At 38.7% G+C, this 24,570-nt stretch overlaps 1 protein-coding gene across 1 annotated transcript in view; it reads left to right on the forward strand.

Moving 5' to 3' along the window:
- MTA3 (metastasis associated 1 family, member 3) overlaps positions 1–24,570 on the forward strand; it is a 186,797-nt gene that overhangs the window by 138,907 nt on the left and 23,320 nt on the right. Inside the window, exon 9 of the mRNA XM_006839401.1 lies at positions 16,317–16,505. Within this exon, the coding sequence (XP_006839464.1) occupies positions 16,317–16,505 (189 nt within the window). The remainder of the gene's footprint in view (positions 1–16,316; positions 16,506–24,570) is intronic.

Below are 24,570 nucleotides of genomic sequence, written 5' to 3' on the forward strand. Positions count from 1 at the left end.
GTGCCAATTCATAGTAACCCTGTATAGGGTTCTGGTGTAGCACTGCAGAATAAGCAGATGGACAGTGTCGGTGGTTCAAACCCACCAGCCCCAGAAACCCTATACAGGATCACTGTGAGTCACAACCAACTCAACAACACTTAACAACAGTATGGAGCTTATGAAACTATAAGTATTTGCAGGAGCAAAAAGCCTCATGTTTCTCCTTTGGAGTGGCTTGTGGGCTTGAACTGCTGACCTTATAGCGCAGTCCAATGCTCATGTAGAGCCACTGTGCTCTCTATTAATGGGGGACAATATTTGTTTTTGTGATACAAGTTTTCCTTACTCATTTTCTGTGAACATTTTATTGTGGTTTGGACGAATGTTTACAGAGCACTTTAGTTTTCCATGTAATTGTAAATATTTTGTTTAACAACATTAGTTGCAATCCCTTTACTTTCTCTTACTGCCCCTTCCTGCATTCTGAACTTTTAGGGCAGATGCTGCCCTTTAGGTCTCAATGACTGATTGTTCCAGGAAGTGCATTCCTCACGATTGATATTGTTGTACTTTGTAGGCCTGTCTGTTGTTTGGTGGAAAGGTCATCCCTGGAGGTAGTGGACATTTCTTTCATTTTCCTTCGGTGACAGGTTCCTTCTGCCTTACAAGGTTCTGGCTTTCACAGTTTTCACTGCTTTTAAAGGTCAGGTGAAAGAGGTTTTCTAATGATATTTCATTGCATCGTGATTGCTACGTTCTAAGACAGTTTCCTTGTTTTCTTGGTGAAGCTTTCCCATATTTAGTTTAATTATACCACTAGGGCCAGATGTTGGCCTCAACTCTGTGCACTCTTCAGCAAAGGTAACCTGCCAGATTCTTCCTGATTGAAGTTGCTGTGTGGTTCCCACAGCCCTTTGAATTGGACAGGGTAGGATGCTCATTTTACAGATGACAAAATTAACACTTGGTAAAGTAGTTATTTGACACCAATATTTATTACATATAGTAAAACTTTCCATTTATGTGAAAGGCGCCCTGGTAGCGTACTGGGTTCTGAGTTGGGTTGCTAATTGCAAGGTCAGCAGTTGAATCTGCCAGCTACTTCTTGGGAGGAAAGATGAGAGGCTTTCTGCTCTGGTAAAGATTTACAGCCTCAGAAACTCGACATAGGGTCACTGTGCGTCAGAACCGACTCCATGGCACAGTGATGGATTGCTCTACACTGTCTTTATTGCAATAGTATGAAATCTCATACTGGATTGCTTATCAAATTTATTTTTTATTATGTGTCCTGTGTGGTTTTGCGTGGTGGTTATGTGCTGTGGAGTCAATGTGTGGTTTTGTGTAGTCATAGATTATGATGAAAACATTTCATAACCATTTTGGTACCCAGTCTTTATCCTCTCTCTCAGGGACCAGAATGTTGTTTAAGGAATCAAGTTGTGCCCTCACCATTGGTACAGGAACATTTTATGCACAATTTAGGCTTTCCAAGATCATTTGTATTCTGGCTGGTTAGAGTTTAGACTCTATTTTGCCATAGAAGCAATAGTAAAGATGTCAGTTCAAAATCCTGTTATTAGGTGTTTATGTGAACCAGAACCACCTGGAATCCAATCACCACCTGTATATGCGAGTATTTTTTCCTGTTGAAAGCTTCCTCTCCCAGGTCTGAAATTGATGTATGCATATTATGGGAAATTGAAAAATACAATACAACTCCTCCCCCCACTCCACCCCCCACCCCAACACACACACACACACACACACACACACACACACACACAGGAAGCTTTGTCCTCATTACCAAGAGTTAGAATACTATTCTTTCTTAACCATTTATCATGGTTCCTTGTTTTGTGTATTATAAACAGTAATATAATTATAAGCAATAATAATAAATTATAGACTAGTACAGAGGATAATGTAATAAAACCCCACATAATGCCACCTACAGCAAACATTAAGATTTAATTTTCTTTAGATTAAAAAGAAAAATCCAACCCCAATAATGCTGAAATTGCCAGTATTCTCTCCCTAACTCTTTTCTCTTTCCTTCCTTTGTACCTCCCACCCCCCAAACTCCTGTCTGCAATCAATACATCTGCTATGTGTGTATTTATTCGGCTTTTGCATTTTTACTGAGCAAAAAAAACTGTATATGTATGTATCCACAAACTATAAACATTTCCCCCCATGTGTTTACATTTACTGAATAGCATTTTGCCATTTGCCCCTTATTGAGTTCTGACCATGTTAGTAAGTCTATACCTACATATTTTGATTGTTCTGTAGTATTTATAGTATTCTTTTATAGGAAAGCATAATTCTTTATGCATTATCCTGTGAATATGTGGGATATATTTTTAAAATGTTTCTTCTTCCCTAATTCAGAAATACTGTTTTCAGAGTTCCAGTGCATGTCTTTGTGTGAGCATGGGGTCAAGCTTTCTAGACAGTAACTGGAATTTGAAGTCTGATTCGTAGAGTGATACATGTTTTGAATGACAACCAGATACGGCCAAATTATTGTACACCATGGTCGTGGTTGTGTCAGTTCTTACTCATAACGATTCTGTATCAGGTTTCCCAGGAATCCCTGGAGGGTTTCAACCACCAATCTTGTGGTTAGCAATCCAGTGTTTATCCTATAGTTCCACAGCAGGACTCTACCATGGTAGCAGTATATGATCTCACAGGGCAATTAATGAGTGCTTGCCTTCCTTCATTCCTTTCCTTTCATTTTCCTCTTCAAGTTGGTATTTTCAGATTTTTACATTTTTGCTGGCCTGAAGCCAAGTTGACAAACAATCATCACAACCAGTGCTGACTCCCATCTTGGCATTTGTTATTGCCAGACGTACCTTGTTAATGCACAAAATAATGAGATAGTAGATTTTTTTTTAACTCTTGTTGCAAGTGTAAAATGTTGGTTAATGAGTTAGTAAGTGAGGAGTAGGTGTATACTTATTTGACAGTGCTCGCCAGATAATAACTGAGGATCCTGTCCCTGTTATACTTCTGTGCATTCTTTCTACCATATACAAGGAGGGAGAGTAGAAAAATGTGTTTCTGAGAAGCTATAGACACTAGAGGGTAAACACTAGACTGCTAACCATAAGGTTGGCAGTTCAAATCTACCAGCAGCTCCTTGAAAACCAGATCCAAGGTCTTTGTGAGTGAAAACGAACTCAGTGGCACTTAGCAACAACAGTAACACAGAACTTAACTCTGATGGGTTTTGGGATTTTTCTATTAGGCTGATAGGCAGGAAAGGGCAGCTGTGGCAGCTCTGTGCCTCCCACTGCTGGTGTTGTGTGGGACAGCAAATGAATTTCTTTTCGAAGCAGGACAGTACTTGTCTGTCACTGAAGGCTATTAATAAAAGAAGCACATAGCCTTTATACCTTGTTGTTGTTGTTAGGTGATGTTGTTATTGTGAGGCGATGTCAAGTCAGTTCTGACTCATAGTTACCCTATAGGGTTTACAAGGAGCGGCTAGTGAGCTTGAACTGCTGACCTTGCAGTTCAAACCGACTTTGCAGTCCAGTATTAACCCACAGCTCCACACCAGGAATCCCTATAAACTTTAATTAGTTTAAATATTTTGTGTTCATTTTCATGTAATTCTTGCCTCTTATGTTTCTTTCAGGTAGATGCTTTCATACCTTCCAGGGTTGTCATCTCTTCCTGTTTTGTCTCCTTTAGTGTTTTGTAATTTGGAGGTCACTGGTATTTTATATATGTGATAATATTGTATGTTACGTAATACATACTTTCTACCATTTGTCTGTCAGTTGGTTGTTCTCTGGTGGCTTGTGTGTTGCTGTGATTCTGGAAGCTATGCCACCAGTACTTTAAATACCAGCAGGATCATCCATGGTGGACAAGTTCACCTGAGCTTCCAGACTAAGAAACACTAGAAAGAAACTGTTTCCAAATATTTTGTCACTGAAAACCTTATGTAGTAGCAGTGGAACCATGTCAGATAGCAACAGAATATTGTGAGACATAGTGCTGGAAGATGACACCCTCAGGTCGGAAGGCACTCAAAATACCACCGGGGAATTGCTGCCTTCTCAAGCTCCCCAGCTTTACCTTGGAAACCTTATATAGGGTCCCTATGAGTCGGTACTGACTCGCATGCACCTAACAACAATGGGGAAAATATTGAATGATGCACAAAGCATCAAAATAAGATGAAGGAATACATAGAGTCATTGTACAAAGGAGAAATGATCAGTGTTCAACAATAATATCAGGAGGTGGCATTTGATCAAGAGCCATTGAACTGAAGGAGGAAGTTCAGGATGCACTGAAGGTGTTGGCAAAGAACAGGGCACCGGGAATTGGCAGGACTCTAATTGAAATCTTTCACCGAACTGAAGCAACACTGGAAGCACTAACTCAGCTAGCCAACATTGGAGGAGATCACAATTTGTGCCCATTCTGAAGAGAGGTGACCCAGCGGAATGTGGAAATCATTAAAGCTTGCAAGTAAAATTGTGCTGAAGAGAGTTTAAAAACCTCTGCAACATTGACAGGGAACTGTCAGAGGTTGAGACTAGGGATAGCATTGCTGTTGTCAGGTGGATCTTGGCTTAAAGTAGAGAATGCCAGAAAGATGTTTACTTGTGCTTTATTGACTATGCAGAGTCTTTTAGTTTGGCTGGATCTTGACAAGCTTTGGACAACATTTCAGATAATGAGTATTCTAGAACACTTAATTTTGCTCATGAGAAGCCTGTACATAGACCAAGAGGCAGTGGATCAAACCGAACAAAGGAACAATGAGTGGTTTAAAATTAAGAAAGATGTGCGCCAGTGTTGTATTCTTTCACCATATTTATTCAGTCCATATGCTGAGCAGATAATCTGTGAAATTGGATTATATGAAGAAAAATGTGGCATCAAGATTGGAGGAAGACTCATTAACAATCTGTAATACACAGATGATACAACCTTGCTTACTTAAAATGAAGAGAACTTAAAATACAGATGGAGATCAGAGATGGAGGTGATATATGGCTCTCATCATATGGATATTATCCTATCACAGACAACGTTATACGTCAAGACAGATGCTAAAATATTCTTTTTGATGATGAATGTAATTCCTCTTCAATTAAACATTCCTGATGTAGTAAACCATGTGATTGTCAGATTCAAAATGGCAAATACCAGTCTATTTTAGCTCACTAATGCCTAGAATATCCATGTTTATATTTTCCATTTCATTTTTTGTCAACTTCCAATTTTCCTAGATTATATTTTATGCATTCCATTTTCTTATTATTAATGGATGTTTACAGTTGTTTCTCATTTTGAGTTGGACCTATCAATAAATTAAGGTCTTGAAAGCTTTACTTCTTTCATGGCATGGTCAACACTACTTTGAGGAGGCAGCTCTTCCTCTGTCGTGTTTTGAATAACTTCCAACCTGAGGGGCTCGTTTTCCTGCACGATATCTGACGGTATTCTCTGATGCTTTTCATTATGTTTCTCAATATTCAATATTCTGGTGCTGTCTGACAGTGTTCCATTGCTACTCTTAATGTTTCACTCACTAAATACTCGGCGTAGTCCATCTCGCCTTTCTAGTCTTTCTTAGTCTGGAAGCTCAGCTGAAACCTGTCTACCATGGGTGACCCTGCTGGTATACCACCAGTGGTATAGCTTCCAAAACCATAGCAATATGCCACCTACCACAGTACGACAAACTGACAAACACCTTTGTTGTTAAGTACCTTGAAGTCAATTCCAGTTCATACAACCCTGTACAGGGTTTCTGAGCAGCAGGTAGTGGGTTTGAACTGCTGACCTTGAAGTTATACACTTGGACTTCACCAGATGAAATAATAGAAATTAGATGGATTGGAGAAGCTCAATATCATTAGTCCAAACAAGGCCAGGGGTTGAATGTAAAGCAGACCACCAATTGCTTGGATGCTAGTTCAGGGTGAAGTAGAAGGAAATTAAAACACATCCACAAGAGCCGAAATACTAATTTGAGTATTGTGGATTGCCTCGCCTCATACATGAAGAAAGTAATGCCTCATACATTAAGAAGTCAAAAAAGAATGAAAAGACTAAAATGGATGTCAGAATAGACTGTGAAACTTGTTCTTGAATGTATAGTAGCTAAAGCAACTCAAAGAAATGATGAAGTGAAAGAGCTGATCAGAAAGTTTTAAAGGACAGATTGAGAAGACAAAATATTTTAATGAAATATGTAAAGACCTGGAGTTAGAAAATCAAAAGGGAAGAATCTATACATAGAACAGATTGTTCTAAGAGTCAGTTGTTCAAACAGTACAAGAGGATACTGGCGTTAAGTGCTGTCATGTCTATTCTGACCCTTAACGACCCTGTATAGGGTTTCCAAGGAGCAGCTGGTGAGTTTAAACTGCCAACCTTGTGGTTCAAGCCAACAGTGTGGTCGAGCATTTATTCTATAGTGTCACACAAGAACTCCAAGGAGATACTACTTGGTTTAAAATTAGGAAAGGTGTGCATCAGGCTGTGTCCTTTCACCATACTTACTCAATTTGCTTGCTGAATAATCAGAAGATGAATGCGGCATCGGGATTAAAGGAGGCTCATTAACAATCTTCAATATGATTATCATATAGCTTGCTTGCTGAAAGCAGAGTACTTGAAGCATTTGCTGATGAAAATCAAGGAATACAGCCTTCGGTATGTATTACAACTCAATGTAAAGAAAATAAAAATCCGTACATGTGAACCGATAAAAAGCATCAAAGAACAACAAAGAGAAAATATTGAAGTTGTCAGTGATGTCATTTTATTTGGGTGTGTAATCAGTGCTCATGAAAGCAGCAGTCAAGAGAATAAAGGACAAACAAAATGCCTTGGGAAAATCTGCTGCAAAAACCTCTTCAATGTATTAAAGAACAAAGATCTACTGGTTTCCCTGGCCCAAACTGTGGTATTTTCAGTTGCCTCATATGTATGTGAAAGCTGGACCATGAATAAGGAAGATCAGGTTAGAATTGATACATCTGAATTATGGTGGTGGTGAAGAATATTGAAAATACCATGGATTGCCAGAAGAAGCAACAGATGTGTTTTAGAAGTACACCCTGAGTGAACCTTAGAAGTAAGGATGGCAATCATTTCACAGTCTTTGGACATGTCATCAGGAGGGACCAGTCTCTGGAAAAGGACATTATGCTTGGTAAAATTAGAGGATCAAGAGGAGGCTTTCTTTTGAGAAGATGAATTGACATAGTAGCTACAAGAGAGCATTTAAACATGATAACAGTTGTGTGAGGATCGCACTGGACTTAGCCAGTATGAGTCATGGCACACAACAACTACATCTTGCATCTCACCACATTCCAGCTTGTAACATCCATGAGAATAGCACTGTGTTTGTTTTTCCTCACCATTGAAACCCTAGCACCTGGGGTTGTCTGGCATATGTACTAGGTGTTCATCAAATGTTTAGAAATGAATAAGTGATTAGTGTTTAGTTCTGGGACATCGATTCTTAATAAGAAAGACCACTGACGTACATTGTTTCTATTCCATTGTTTCAGCATTTTCATAAATTTAGACACTGACGGTGTCTCATCACTAAGGATAGTATGTATATGAATTCTAATTTTCGTGAACCACAGGAGCTGCCCACACATGATCTGAAAACCAAGCAGTAAAAAAGATAGAATCTTCCTTGAGTAAAATGAGACTGAATCTACAACTTATCAAAACCTTTAGGATGCGGCAAACACAGTTCTCAGAGGGCAATTTATAGCAATAAATACACAAATCCTATTAGAAGAAAGAGCCAAAATCAACACCTTGACCGTACATCTTCAACAATTAGGGAAAAAACCAGTAAAGTAAACCTAATGCCACTAGAAGAAAAGAAATTATAAAGAGCTCGAGCATAAATTAAATAGGAAAGGAATGGAAAGAAACAACAAGACTGGTCATTAGTTCTTCCAAAGGATTAATAAAATCGACAAACCATTGGCAGTTCTAACAGACGAAACAGGATTCATATGTCACACCATATAAAAAAAAGAATTCCTTATAGATTAAAGATCTAAACATAAAACCTAGAACTATACAGATCAAAAATTTAAAAATAGAGATAAAATTAGGATCTCTGGTACATGGCATAAATATACTATCAACGGTAACTGAAAACACTCAAACAGAAGACAAAATATATGACTTGGACCTCTTAAAATTTAGATGCTCTATGTGTATCAAAGGATTTCACTAAAAGAGGAAAAAGAATCCACAGCCTAGGAAAAAAAATATTTGACAATGACATAACAGACAAAGGACTGCTCTTCTAAATTTATAGAACACCTCAGTGCTTCAACAAGAAGAATACAAATAATCCAATTAAAAACTGGATGGAAGATATGAACAGACACTTCAACAAAGACATTCAGGTAGCCAAGAAATACATAAAGAAATCCTCACGACCGTTAATTATGTTGCTAAGTGCTGTTGAGTCAGGTCCAACTTATAGTGACTCTGAATAGGGTTTCCGAGGAACGTCTGGTGAGCATGAACCTTGTGGTTTAAACCGACTTTGCAATCCAGCACACTAACCCACAGTACCACACCAGGACCTCTTAATAGCTGTTCGATAGATGCAAACCAAAACAACAATGAAATATCATCTTACTCCATCCAGCATTAATAGCAATGTTCAAACAAACAGAAAACACAAATGCTGCTGAGGGTATAAAGAGACTGGGACCCTCCTACATTGCTGGTGGGACTGTAAAATGGGACAACCATTGTGGAAAAAGGTATGACACTTTCTCAGAAAGTTGCAAATAGAAATACCATGTTGTTGTTAAGTGCAGTGGAGTCAGTGCCAACTCATAACAAAACTATATAGGGTTTCCAAGGAGCAGCTGGTGAGTTTAAACTGCTGGCCTTGTGATTCAAACCAGACCTTAGAGTCCAGAGCTTTAGCCCACAGTGCTTAGTTTAGCCTGGTAGTTGTTTTTCTTATTTTTTAAAAATTTTAACTAGTCTGAATTAAGGATTATTTAAGTTTTAAACATATTTCTTTCCAAACTACTAAAAGTTAAGGAGTCCTAGAGGTGCAGCAGGTTTAGCATTGGACTGCTAACCAGAAGGTCAGTGGTTTGAAACCACTAGGTGCTCTATGAGAGAAAGATAACCTTGGAAGCCCTATGGAGCAGTTCCACTCTGTTATATAGGGTTGCTGTGAGTTGGAATCAACTGCAGGGATGTGGGTTTGGTTTTAGTTTATGGAATGTTTTTGGCCAGTTGTATTATCTCTCCTTTGTCCATAATTTTTCTTTTCTCTCCTGGTTGCTCCATTTCTCCCATTGTTATTTTTCATTTTGCATATTATGACTAATAAGATACATTTTAATTTTTTCATTCATCTCAAAATCTGAGGATTTCATAGGCCTTTCTTTAATTATTGGATATTTTAGTCTTATCTGTAAAAAAATTACATCACCCCTTTCTGTTTCTGGAATTCATGGTGGATTCATAATGAATCTTTTCAGTTTATTTATTTATTTTTATATCCCTTAACCTCTCTTATTTTCTCATTTATTACATTTTAAATTTAAAGTGAGGTTCCTTAATAAATGCATTTGAGGCTCAGGACAATTTTTAGGCTACAAGCAGATGTCTGAAATTGACTTCTAATGCACGCCTATGGAGCTTAATTGGCATAGTGGTTAAGCTCAAAGCTGCTAACCAGAATGTCAGTGGTCCGAATCCAGCAGCTGCTCCACAGAAGAAAAAACACAAAACCCACAAAATTCTGTTGTCTTTAGCTTTTAACAGGCTAACCGTGAATACTTCCACATGCTCTACCTTGCCTTTGTTGTTGTTGTTGTTCAGTGCTGTCGAGTCGGTTCCGACCCATAGCAACCCTGAACTGGGTTTCCAAGGCTGTAAATTTTTAAGGGAGCAGAAAGCCTCATCTTTCTCCCGCGGAGCAGCTGGTAGTTTCGAACTGCTGACCTTAAGGTTTGCAGCCTGATTCGTAACCACTACGCTACCAGAGCTCCATCTACTTTGCCTTTGCACCTAGTTAAATACCCATCCCTTAGAACTGGCTTTTTGATTTTCATTCTTTCTTTTTTCTCCTGCTATCTGTCTGTGCCGCTGTGGGTTAATATGCTGGACTGCAAAGTTGTTTGAACCGTAAGGTTGGCGTCACCAGCCACTCCTCAGAAACCCTACACAGGGATGCTATGGTTCGGAACTGACTCGACGGCACTAAACAGCAACTATCTTTCTCTGCAAGTCTCCCTTGGTATTCCTGAAGTACAGCTGATCCAAAAGTGCCCTTCTTGATACCAGCCTAGAATCACAGTCTGTGGGCAAGAACCTGGAGGTCTGCCTAGGAAAATGATGATGGGATCACCAGGGCCTTCCTTTCTTTGTTCCTTTCTTGTGATAATAACCTAAAGGTATGAATACAGGAACATGATTCAGAGTGTCTTGTGGTAACAAGATTGGGTGAATACCAGCTAAATTCGACGATTGCTGTTAAGTGCCACTAAGTTGGTTCTGACTTAGAATGACCCTGTTTAGGGTGTTTGAGGAACAGCTGATAAGTTTGAACCGCCAACATTGCGATTAGAATTCTAGTGCTTATGCTGTAGTGCTGCACCAGGACTCCAAACTTGTAGCTAAATGAGACGTTTTGTTTGAAGTACCATGTATTGAAGCAAAATTTGGAAGTTGATGGTATGCTTTCATATTTGAATGGTTTCACCTTAATCATAGTTTGAAAAAAGTATATGCTTCTTAATCTTCAACTTCCAAGTAGGGTATTTGGAATTTAGAGATTACAGGGTACAGGTACAAATAGATTTTCTTAAATTGAAACAGCTCCAAAGAGGACCAACAGGTAAACATTGTCTCCTTGTAGCACTTTTAGCAGCTGGCTGCTTAAATCCAGTATTCCCAAATGAGAAACACAGTGTCCATTACAGTTCCCTTAAATTTCAGTAACTTGTATCAATAAGAATTCATTTCTCAAACCCATATTGTATGGATTGTCTGGGAATCTGCTGAAATAGACTAGGCTAACCAAACGACAAATTGGATCCAGTTCTATACTCCATATGATTCTCATCCTTCCTGGACCAAAGGTAGTTATGTAGGGCAAGCCCAAATGCACAAACACATTTCAGAGTTCTGTTTATATTGGCCTCCTGTTGACCAAACCTGTCATGTGGCCACCACCATCTATTGTGTGGAAGCATAGTCCTCCTTTAGAGGTCTGTTGTTGTGTTGTTGTTAAGTGCCGTCGAGTCTGTGCCGACCCATAGCGACCCTGTACAGGGTTTCCGAGGCTATAAATCTTTATGGGAGCAGAACGCCTCATCTTTCTCCCGCAGAGCAGCTGGTAGTTTCGAACTGCTGACCTTAAGGTTCACAGCCGGATTCGTAACCACTACGCTACCAGAGCTCCTTTAGAGGTCTAGGGGATAGATATTTGCTGAACAATAACCCACCTGGTGTGATCCTGCTTAATGAACAAAAGATGAGCTTCCACTGCCAAGAATTCCTTGTCAGTCTTTGTCCTAAAATACTTGTGTTTGTCATCCCCATCTGTTATGAATAAGATGAGATGTGACAACACCTTCACCACTATTTGGCAGAGAGAACAGCTTGTGCTGGGTTCTTAAGAGTTTTAAAATTTAGATTTGAATGGATCTTGCAGTGTGTATCTGTATCTCTATTGAAACTATGTAATTATGCAAAGTAATTATCTGGAGGGAAGACTTTTGAGTCATTTTTTATGCTTTTTGAATTCTTTTCCTTATTTTAAATTGAGGTACACATATAGTAAAATATACCATAACCACAGACTTAGGTGCCCAGCTTATCAATTTTCATATATGCATACATCCATGTAGCTACTGCCCCATCTGAACAAGAGAACATTACCAGCAGCCCAAAAGGTTCCCTCATACTTCTCAGTTGAGGAACCCCTTCCTATTCTAGCGTCTCTCAGCATCCATTAGGTTTTCCTTTTCTCAAACATGTAAATAGAATCATCTGGTATATTCTTTTATGTCTAGTTCTTTGAGTTTTTATTATCTGACTGATAAGTAATCCATAATTCATTGACTATATGTCAAAATTCCAAACTCTCATGTCTTCTCTTAGCTCATTTCCAAAAGCTTTTGGATGGTGTTCCTTCTACTATGGAAGGCCGTGCATTTTTGAGTAAAGCTTTTCAAGGTAAGGCTAAAGTCTGTGTGTCAGAATGACGGGATCAGTATGAGCTTCAAATAGTTAGGTTCGTCTGGTTTCCTTATGAGTTTGATCATTGATTTCCAGAGAATTATTCCCTCGTGAGCTCCACTGCACACACACCAATGGAGGAATGCATTGGCTGTGGTATATAAACGCAGGTTTTGGAGGCTTCTTAGTTCCTGGTTAGCTATAATGGAGCTCTGTTGGCACAGTGGGCTAAGTGTTAAGTGTTGGGCTTTTAATGGAAAAGTCAGCCACTTGAATCTAGTAACTACTCCATGGGAGAAAGAAATGACTTCCATAAATTTTGCAGCCTTGGAGACTGTGTGTGACAGTTCCTATAGGGTCTCTATGATTCTTAATTGACTCTATAGCAACTGGTTTGTTGTTTTGTTTTGTTTTGGGGGGGCAGTTATAACTCTGACTCATTCTTTCCCACTTGTGACAGTGTAGGAGATCCTCTTCAAAATCAGATGCTTACTTCAGTGTTTAGTTCTTACAGAACCAAGTAACAGTTGTCATCAGGTTGACTCCATCTCACGTGTCTCTGAGTGAAACTGCGCCATAGGATTTTTAACGGCCAGTTTTTTTTTAAATGATCGCCAGACTTTTCTTCCAAGATACTTCCAGATGGACTCAAATTTTCATTTAATAGAGTATGTTAACCATTTGTACCAAGTAGGAACTGTAAAGTCAGTTGCTGTTAAGTTGATTCTAATTTTTGGTAACCCATGTATGTCAGATCAGAACTGTGCTACCTAGGGTTTTCAGTGACTGATTTTTCAGGAATAGATTGCCAGACTTTTCTTTGGAGACACCCTGTAGGTGGACTCCAACTGGCAACCTTTCTGTTAGCAGCCTTATTTGCATGGTGTAGGGATTCCTCCTTAAAGAACAGAACCTTGAAAACAATCAGTATAATTGCTTGAGATTTTGGGCATAATCATTAATAAAGGTTAAGATTTGCTTTTGATTATTTGACGCATTAGAAAATAGTAGCTCATCATCAATAAGCCCTGGACCACAAAGTCTGTTAGAACTGCAAGTTTGGCAGTTCAAACTTAACATCGGCACCTTATAAATCCTTTACAGGGTTGCTATGAGTCTGAATTGACTCAGTAGAACTTAACCACAACAACATGTAAGAAAAGCAATTTTATTACCTATCTAGCAAAACACAAAAAAAGTCAGTCATGCTTTGAGTAGATAATGTAATGTTGTTGTTGTTATGTGCCGTGGAGTCTGTTCCGACTCATAGCGAGTCTGTTCCGACTCAAACCCTGTACAGGGTTTCCGAGGCTGTAAATCTTTACAGGAGCAGAAAGCCTCATCTTTCTCCCGTGGAACAGCTAGTAGTTTTGAACTACTGACCATGAGGTTCGCAGCCCAATTCATAACCACTACGCTACCAGAGCTCCTTAGATGTATGTAATATAGCTTAGAAAAACCCACGTAATTCTTTGACTTTTGGCTTCAGAATAATCCATCAAACCCTCTGCTGTCATAAATTTCAACTCATAGGGACCCTATACAACAGAACCAAGCATTTCTAAGGTTGTAGGTCTTTATCAAAGCATATATTGTAGCGTCTTCTTCCCTCGGAGTGCCTGGTGGGTTTGAACTGCTGACCTATTGGTTAATAACTAAGTGCTTAAAACCGCTGTGCCATCAGATACCTTGGTTACAGTTGTTGCTATTGAGTCAGTTATGACTCATAGCGACCCGGTATATATAGGATTTCTGAGGAGCAGCTGGTGGGTTTGAACTGTGGTTCTCAGTCCAGTGCTTATCCTATAGTGCCACAATCAAGAGTCCTCCCTGGTTTCAAAATACTCATTAATTATAAAAATTACTCTTAACTCTTAGGGAATTTCAGCATCATAGTTTATTTAATTTGCACAGTTAGGTAATTGTACAGTTTTTATGATTATTGATTGTGTATATAATTTAACGTTCAGATTTATTATCCATTTTTAATTTGGACATTTAAATTACTTTTTTATGTCATTATATTATTCATTGAAACAAGCAAACAAACAAAAGAAGCCTACTGTTGCCTCTGAATTGATTCTCACTTCGCTCATGGGGATCACCCCATAGGTTACAGACTCAAACTGAGTGCCGTAGGTTTTTCTAGTTGTCGTCTTTATAAAAGCAGATTGGCAGTCCTTTCTTCCGCAGTGCTTTTGGGTGTATTTGGACTGCCAGTCTTTTTAGTAGTCAAGCACAAACTTTTTTTTTTTTTTTTTTTTAACTTTGTGTGAATTGAGTAAAGGTAAACAGACAAGATCATCAGTTGTTCTTTTAACAAATCATAAATTTTGTTTCATCTCAATGATTACTCTCCCCTCCCTGCAACAACAGTTATCTTGCTTCCGCCCTGTGGCTTCCATTTTACATCTTTTTACAAATCGGCAAAGCAAAAGTATTTGACATATGCGTACAAAATAGATAATATATATTCATTTGAATGTCCAAAGGGCACATTTTGCAAACCAGCCTCAATGCCCACAGGCACACAGCCTTTCTCAGTCCACGGGCCTAGGGTCCTCTGCTTCTCTATCTCTTCATGCCATCGTCTCTGCCACTGTCTCTGCTGTCGCAGCTGTTCTGGGTAGTATCTCACACTCCACTCTAGCTCTTCCCTCATGATGGTTCCAGGGTCCTCTCTTTCTGAAATGAAAGATTAAATACTGTCCCCTTTTAATTTATACATCTTCTACAATTACAGTTGTGACAATTATGCAATTAGTCATGATAACAGTTTGTCTCAATGGCTCTTAGTCAGCCTTCAAGTCTGGAACTGAACGCACACCCGTGGCTCAATTTTCAGCCAAACAGTAGGTAAGGGGAACAATAGTAAGAGTGAGGTCCACATACTTTAGAAAAATTAGCCATTGGAGGTCAAAAAGGCAGCATTTACCCAAGGTCAAAGAAAAGAAGGAAGACAGACTGAAAACAGGAAACAGAAGGAGGATGTGGGATAAGTATCAAGGGATTGTTATCAGTGTGATGAAACTGAATGTGTATGAATTATTGAATGTAAAACTGATTATCTGCTCTGCATACTTTCACCCAGTTCACAATAAAAAAAAAAAGTACATGGAAAAATTTAACTTGCTGAAATGTATATTCTAATCTGCACTTCTTGCTTTTAAATGGTGCCTAAGATCATTCTCCCTGGAAATATGTTGGAAACCCATACCCTGCCTTGCGTGTTCCAAGCAAACCTGGTTCTTCATTCTTGGTCTTCCAGACCACAACCCAATTACTAAAATGGTTTTATTTTGACACATACATAATTTTGCTTTGCCTTGCTATCATTCTCAGCTGTGTTAAAAATGTTTTTCTTTTCATCTCTCGTTATTAACATATCCTTAACCCAATTGAGATGATTATTTTTCCATACTTCATTGATAATTAATTTGTATTTTTTTCCCTGATCAAGGAAGGCTATGCCAACTTCCAACAATAGCTGAAGAGATTTTGGCATTTTTTTAAGCAAAAAGGTGGTGAGACTTACTGGATTTCCAGCTCTACACCTAGAGGTCCTGATTCTCTTCATGGTTGGTGGTGGTAGTGGTGGTTATATGCTATGCAGTCGGTTCCGACTCATAGCGACCCTGCACTAGGTTTCTGAGGCTGTAAATCTTTACGGTAGCAGAAAGTCTCATCTTTCTCCCATGGAACAGCTGATAGTTTCGAACTGCTGACCCTGAGGTTAGCAGCCGGATTCATAACCACTATGCAACCAGAGCTTCTTTTCATCGTTAGGTGGCTTTAATAAATGAGTGCCTTTTATTAATACAAGGGGTCTTCTAAAGGTTCTTTGAAAAATAGATTTATCTTTTCAACTTTCCCACAAACACATTAAGATTTTAGAAGATACTTTTCAACATTTTTCCTGAAGAAATTGTTCAGTAATTAGTTGTTTGACTGTTTTGTTATTACAAAGAGAAATACTACCTAAGAACCTTATTATTAATCATATATTGTACTATTACTTTTTCTTCATAAATAATCAACCATGTTTATGAAAAGATATGGCTGATCTTTTCTCTGCTTGTTGTTTTTATCTTTAGTTCCATGCTATGGATACATTGTACAGACACAGCTATGACTTAAGCAGCGCCATTAGTGTTTTAGTGCCCCTGGGAGGACCTGTTTTATGCAGAGATGAAATGGAAGAATGGTCGGCCTCTGAAGCTAGTTTATTTGAAGAGGCCCTGGAAAAATATGGCAAAGACTTCAATGACATACGTCAAGACTTTGTAAGTAGAAAATTGTGAATAAAATAAAATGTTGGCTTGAAATGGTTCATCTCAGAAATCTGATAAATCTGAAGGTATTCATTTAACAAGTCTGTGATTTAGTAGTTTTTATCTGCTGAATGTAGAATGGGGGTCATTCTTTTAGACAAAGAGATTGACATCTGTGCTGAGGAGAAATTGTGAGTAAGACCCAACATTAGGGGGCACCCTGTGTTTTTGCTGTAATGGCCTGTATGAATTTATCCCCTTCATGTTCCTTCTAATTTTTTATTTCACTTTTAAAAATATGCACAGCTCTTCTAAGGGTTTGCACTAAACATTTTGATTCCTGATTCCTTTAAACCTTTGAGGTTTTTTTAGCTGTCTTATTAATTTTAGAGTGTGGATTTGGTACAGACCTTTAGTATAAAAATGACCTTAGTGAAGCAGAGTAGGGGACTTAATCTTGAGGTTTTTGATATTTTTATCTCTTTAATGATATATTCAGTATCCTAGTTGTACTGTAAAATTCTAACTCAATGTCTTCATCTGTATTATGTACTTAATTTTGCCTATGCATTTATGGATTGGCTTTCTTTAGTGAAATTTGCAATCTCTTTGAAATTGGCAAATTTCTATATAACAAGTCTAGAAATAGCTTTCCACAATACCCATATTCTATAAAAATAAAATCCTTTTAGGTTATCAAGTATTTGGTATTAGCTACTATTCTGTCTTTTATGTTATTACATCTTTTCTGAGTGCTTTCTGAAGCAGAATTATTGCTTTTCAACATCGGCTGATTCATTAAATCCAAAATATAGTAATTGAAGCTGTTAATGCCACTGACATTTGTTCTTCTGGTAAAACTTCACTCATACCATATTGTTATATGTCAAGGTTTAAATTTATAGGTTAAGCAGCTGAGAATTTAAAAATCCATTGTTGACATTTAGCGTCAGATGGTCAGAATAGCATAGCTTTGCCATATTATTATTGTAGCAGTTATTAATATAATATACATTTATAACTAAATGAAAATGGCAGACCCAAATTCTCTCAAGAGCAAACCTTTTCAAGTGTGATAAAGAAGTAGAAGATGAGAAACATTAAAGAAAATCTGCTGTTCCCAGTGGTTAGTGTGATGTGTTCTCTGTGTGTTACATTTGGAACTTGGCTCAATCCACCACAGTTAAATGGAACACTGAACCATGCTGGCCCTTGGGCAGGTAGGTACTAGGCTCACAAAGGAATTTATTGTGATCATTACTTTAGGAAACTACTTCTTAGTCAAGATCAAAAGATTGAAAGATATACGCCCAGATAAAATGTAATTGTTGGTGTCAGTGTTATAAGTTGTTGTTGTTAAGTGTCATCGAGTCAGTTCCGACTCATAGTGACCCTGTATAGGGTTTCCAAGGAGCAGCTGGTGGGTTTGAACTTCCGACCTTGTCATTCACAGTCCAGTACTTATTCTACAGCTCTATGTGTTATGAGTTAGGTGTTAGCAAAATATTGGGAAGGAAACTAGTTGAGCTAATCACATTGAAAGCCATCTTGGTGGCATTCCAGCGGGTTATCTGATTGTAAAGGGAGAGCAGCAGAAAGAAGATTGTAAACTCAGATGTGAAACCCCTCAGCACTTCAGATGGGACTAGGAAGTCACTTTCAGAACAGTGGAATGGTGCTGTATGTTTGGACATAGAGACTTATTTGTACTGCTTGAAAAAGTTCTACAACAGCAATAATGCATTTAGATGGATTTGTGTAAATTTTATGATCTAACAAAATTCTTGTAAGTTTATAGCTTTGGTTCCACTATAGCTTGTTTAAATAGTTAGCTTTTCAAGCATTAAGTACTAGAAGAGGCTCAAGAAACCAGACTGCAAAATGACAGGGGTGCTGCTGTCCTTGCTCTGATCAGAAACCTAACTGCTGAATTAGGATGCTACCGTTGTACTTCTGGTTCCAAAATGTATAGCCTCTATAGTAGTCCCTGCCAGCGTAGTGGTTTTAGTTCCAAATCCAGCTGTTGTGTAGTGCAGCTGTCTAGAAGGAGGCTAGAATGCTTGTTCTGATCGAGTCCACTATGGGTTTGTAGTATCCTGGAGACTAGAATTGCTTATCAGTGTAAAAAACTTATGTAGTATAGTACGTCAGGAGTTAACAGCCTGAAGAGTTTGGGATTTTTTGTAATTTGGGGTGTTTTAAAGCGGTTACGAATTGGGCTGCTAATCTCATGGTCAGCAGTTCGAAACTGTCAGCTGTTGCGCGGGAGAAAGATTCAGCTTTCTGCTTCTGTCGAGATGTACAGCCCTGGAAACCCTATACAGGGTCGCTATGAGTCAGAACCGACTCCATGGCACAGAACAACAACAAAGCTTGTTAGTTCCTCTCTCGAGCACACACACACTTATGTAAGAAACACATATACCTAGTAGAAAACATAAAGAAAGAAAAATAAAAGTTGTCCTTAATGCGGCACTGTGGATTAATGCTGTGAACGGCAAAGCCAGTTTGAACCACAGGTTGGCGGTTCAAGCTCACCAGTTACTCCTTGGAAACCCTATACAGGGTTGCTGTGGGTCTTAACTGAGTCAATGGAACTTAACAACCACAACAACAATGTCACCCAGATACATGATGTTGTAGGTGACTGCATTGCTTTAGGGATAATTTTGCATGACTTTTTCAAGGTACTCCATTTGAGAACTTGGCAGACAGTGTGTGCAGCACAAACTCTGCTGGGAGCCCTCCCATCCTGGAGCTTCACTTGAACACTAGCAACTATGTCATCATGTCTGTTTCACCCCACTGCCCAGAAATAATCATAGAATTTTCTACTTCCAGTCTCTCTGTTTTCCCATGTGCTTATATATTGTGAGTTTGCATATTTAAAAAATGAGTTGAGTAGAAAGTGCAGAGTTATTTAGGTGCAGGTATTTTTGTGTTTAGGGCTTAATGATTGCTTTATTCCTGAACTTTATTTTTTAAATGTACACAAAGTCATTATCATCATTTTGGTGTACATTTCTATTAGTTTGACAAATGTGTGCATGTGTAACCATTGGAATCAAGACACAGTGTACATTCCATCTTAGCTGCCCCCTCAGTCTTTACCTCCAACCCCAAACCTGGCCAACACTAATCTGCTCCCCATCTGTCTTTTTCAGAAATACTGTATAAATGGAGGCACACAATATTTAGATTGTTAATTTTGGCTTCTTTTGTGTAAGGAGTCCTGATGGTATTGTGGGTTAAGTGTTGGGCTGGTAACCACAAAATCAGTGGTTCAAACCCACCACCTACAGTCAGTTCTGCTCTGTCCTGTAGGGTTGTTGTGAGTTTGAATCACTGCATTTCCTTGCTTCTTTGGAGCATTCCAACTGCACTTCTAAGACAGATTTAATCATTATTCTGGCAGTATGTGGTGGTTGGTGGTTACGTGCTGTGGAATTGGTTCCAACTCACGGCGACCCTATACAGGGTTTCTGAGGCTATAAATCTTTATGGTAGCAGCAAGCCTCATCTTTCTCCCGTAGAACAGCTGATCGTTTCGAACTGCTGACCTTGAGGTTTGCAGCCTGATTCGTAACCACTGCACTACCAGAGTTCCTTGTCTTATTACCTAATACTATAATACTATCAAATAGTGTAACACTTTATGTTTCATGTAAAAAATGAGTGTAAAATGTGAATTCTTCTTTGATCTTCTGTATGCATTGTCCAGCTTTCCCATGTATATGAGGCAATTGGAAATACCATGGCTTGGGTCAGGTGTACCTTAGTCCTCAAAGTCTTGACATCTTTGTTTTTAATGCATTCATGAGGTCTATTGGCAGCATATTTATCCAATGATAATATGTCATTTGATTTTTTATTTTTAATAAAAAATTAATTTTATTGTTGAAAAGAAACATAACAAAATATCCACCAATTCACCAGTTTCTAACCACTTTATTTTGACAGTGGGGCATTTACTTTCTTGGTTTTTCTGTTTCTTATTCTTGCTTTACTACAGAACTTCTTATGTAAACAATAGAAATGGAATTAAGTAATATTTATACTCTGAGATGGGCATGAATCATCTTTTTAGGCCATTAGTGTAGGTTGTTGTGGTTATGTGCCGAGGTGACGGTTCCAACTCATAGCAACCCTGTACAGGGATTCTAAGGCTGTAAATCTTTTCAGGAGCAGAAAGCCTTATCTTTCTCCCATGGAGCAGCTGGTAGTTTCGTACTGCTGACCGTGAGATTAACAGCCCAATTTGTAACCACTATACTACCAGAGCTCCTAGGTAGGCAGCAGTTTTTTCTCCTTACCTTTAGTGCACCACAGGCTTCAAGTCTGAATTTGGAAATGACTTGGCTTACTTGGAGTCCTCGAGTGCTGAAGGGTTTTGCTTGTTGGTCTTGTTCCCACCACATCTCTCAGCAGGCCCAGCTCTACACTCACTCTCCACCTTCTTGCCCTTCCCTCACTGGTGGTGTTTCTTGTCGGTAAGGGTTGTCAGTAAGGGTTGTTGAGTCAGATGTGACTCAGAATGTTTCCAAGGCTGCACATCTTTACAGGAGCAGACAGCCACAGCTTTCTCCTGTGGAGTAGCTGAAGGGCTCGAACCACCGATCTTGTAGTTCACAGTCCAGTACTTATCCTCCAGAGCCACTGCTGCACTCCCTCCCTTGGTGCCAGAGTGCTTATTTACTACTTTGTGTAAGTTCTTTGTTGTACCCTTCTTCTGGCACTTCGTTGTTGTTGTTATGTACCCTGCAGTCGTTTCTGACTCATAGCAATGCAGTATTTCTGAGAAGCAATTGGTTGGTTTGAACTGCTGCCCTTATAGTCTACAGTCCAGTGATGATCCTACAGTGCCACACCAGGAGTCCTCTGGCAGGCTTTTGTAGGTCTGATTCTCTGGGTGGACCTTTCTGAGCATTTCTACGTATCTCTTCTAACTTGAGGTAGCCAGACTCTTCCTTGTATTGGCAGGGGTACTTGGATGGACTTCATTTCCTGCTCTTCTCTCAGAGGTATATGTTGTTATTGTTGAGTTGCTTCTGACTTTAGTGACCCTGTATAAGGTTTCAAAGGAGCAGCTGGTAGGTATGAACCACCAACCTTGCAGTTCAAACAAGTTAAATGCTTATCCTACAGGTCCATGCCCGGACTTCCCAGAGGCATATAGAATTGGGAAAATTGATAACCCCAGGCAGGCTCCCTACCCTCACCCCCACATGAGAAACTGGTCACTGGAGAAGGATATCATGTTTGGTAAGATGGAGGGTCAGAGAAAAAGAGGAAGACCCCCCAACGAGATGGATTGGCCAAGTGGCAGCATCGATGGACTCAAGCATGGCAACAACAATGAGATTGGCCCAGGGTTGGGCAGTGTTTCATTCTGCTGTGCATAGGGTTGCTATGAGTCAGTACTGACTGGATGGCACCTAACAACAGAAGCGTTTCCATTTTTAGTCATTTCAAAATGTTTTCCGTTTTTCCTGTAGTGTCTTTTTTGACACATGGATTTTAAAGTATGTTACTTAAATTCTACATATTTAAGGGATTCCTCTCTCCCCATTTATCTTGTTATTGAATTCTAGTTTAATTCGGTTATGATTGGAAAACATTTCTCAAAACAATTTGCTGCATTTATTGAGAAACTGATCATGGCCCAGTGTGTAGACTGTTAGTATGGACTGTTAGTAGTCACTGCTCTATTTGTGATGGGAAAGAATGAATATTCTGCTGTTAGGTGGAATGTTCTGTAACTGCTACTTGTTGTTATTAAGTGCCATTGTTGTTAAGTGAATTGATTTTGACCCATAGTGACCCCTATAGAGTTTCCAAGGAGCAGCTCGTGAGCTCAAACCACCGACCTTGCAGTTCAAATGACTCTGCAGTGTGATGTATTAAGCCCACAGTGTTGCACCAGGACTTAGGTTAAGTTTATTGACAATGTTGTCCAAGTCTTTGGTAGCCTGACTGGTTTTCTCTCTACTTGTTCTGTTAATATTGAGAGGGGAGTATTAAGAATCTCCAACTGTAGTTGTAAGTTTTCCATTTCATTTTATTGCTTTTTGTTTGCTTTATTTATGCTGGAGCTCTTTTTGTTGTTGTTGTTATTAGGTACATACATTTGTAGGATTGTTATGTTCTTCAGATAAACTCATCCTTTTATCTTTGTGTCAAATCCTTGTTAATAGTCTGCTTTGTTTCCTCTGAATATATCCACTACAGCTTTATTGTATTGCTTATGTTGAGTATAAAAGCACTGGACTACTAACCGCAAGGTTGTCTGTTCAAACCTACTAGTCACTATGAGTCAGAATCAACTCAGTGGCACTTAACAACAACAACAATATCTACATTAGGTCTTATGTAGATAGTATATGATTGACTGATCTAGGAAGTTCTGCTTTTTAATTGAAGTGTTTAATATAATACAGGTATGATTTGGTTTAGATGCATCATTTTAACATTAGTTTTCTCTTTGTTCCATCTGTTCTTTGTTGTTTTCTCATTTAAAAAAGCATATTATCCCATTATATCTTCTCTATTGACTTTTAAGTTATACTTTTTTGTTTGTTTAGTAATTTTTTTTTCTTCAGGCTTTACAACATGCATCTTTAACGTGTCTCAGTCCACCTTTAGATAAAATATCACTTCACACAGAATATAAGAACCATATAAAGAATGAATGAATGATATTTTAAAGAGATTAAAATGAAAATTTTCAAAGTTTCTTTTACCCACAAATATATATATATATATGCTTTTGATTGCAACTTAGAGAAACTCAATTTCAAGTACTTTAGAATAAGGAGTCAATGTGTTAGTTATAATTAGGTTACTTATTTGGACAGTACATAATTAAGCAGAAAAGAATATTATATAGTATATAGCTTCTCACAGTATTTCTGGAAAGGCCAGAGAGAAGCATGCCTGGTGGCTACACTTCCAGCAACACTGTGGCCAGCACAAATAAATGTTCAGGCTCTCTGAGGGACTTTTGTAATGGAAGCATCCATGCCTCAACTGTTGGCCATAATCTATCCAGTCTCCCTGCATGCAGGCACATGCTGTTGTTCATTTCTGTATCTAAATGTCATTCAGGTTTGTCAGCTTGACTGAACCTACCAGCATCCCTGTTGAATGGTATCTAGGAAATGTATTTTACAGATTCCAGCCTCTGTGGCATAGGAAGGAAAGAAGTTGGTAGGAAATGGGCGTACATTATCTGCCACCATCTAATTCTTTAGCATCTTGATATCCGTGTTCTTATTGTTAAGTGCTGTCCAGTCAGTTCTGAGGCTCAGTATCCATACTTAACTTCAATTCATAATTCTTTCCAAACTTCAACTTTTACACAATTATCCCAGAATCACTCTAAAGCCATGGTACCATTTCCCAAAATGAGAAGTCTGAAATTCAGTCAGTCACAGCATACACCTCTGGGTGGTATTTATTCCTCGTCTGGTTCTAGTCACATGATTTTTTGTTTTTATAGCTGGTAACTTCAGTAACAAACTTAGACAGTTTTTAAACCTAACACCAACAGACCTTAAATAAAAACAAAAAGGGAATGGCTGACTTACTAGTCTTTCTCCATTTCTGAAATTTATCCTAAGACCTTGATTGACATTCAAACCCTAATCCTTCCAGTATTTCCTTGCCCTAAGTACTTTACATGATCAGACTTTTTCACCTGGTAGGATGACCCAAACATTAACCTTCATCCCTGTATTGGAAGCAATGTTATATGGGAGTAAATCCTGTGGATGATAATGCTATCCAATGCATTACAGGAAGAAAAGGCAAATGCATACCTAAAGTAAGTGTGTATTCAGTGAAAACAGATGCAGAGAGTCTGATGTAGCTGACTTGATACTAGGAATGGTAGCAGTCTGGGGCCCAGGGTTCTCAACTCCTCGTAGACTGAACGTTTGGTGTAATTAGATTAGTGAGAGGACCTGCATGTTTGCTAACCATCTGTAACCTCTGTCTTCTTGCTTCTGTGTCTACTTCGTTGATGTCTCCTTTGAGCCGTCATTGATGTAGCTAGTAGAGAGAGACTGATAAACTGAGC

This window comes from Chrysochloris asiatica, unplaced genomic scaffold, assembly GCF_000296735.1.
Source record: "Chrysochloris asiatica unplaced genomic scaffold, ChrAsi1.0 scaffold00024, whole genome shotgun sequence".
Taxonomy (NCBI): domain Eukaryota; kingdom Metazoa; phylum Chordata; class Mammalia; order Afrosoricida; family Chrysochloridae; genus Chrysochloris; species Chrysochloris asiatica.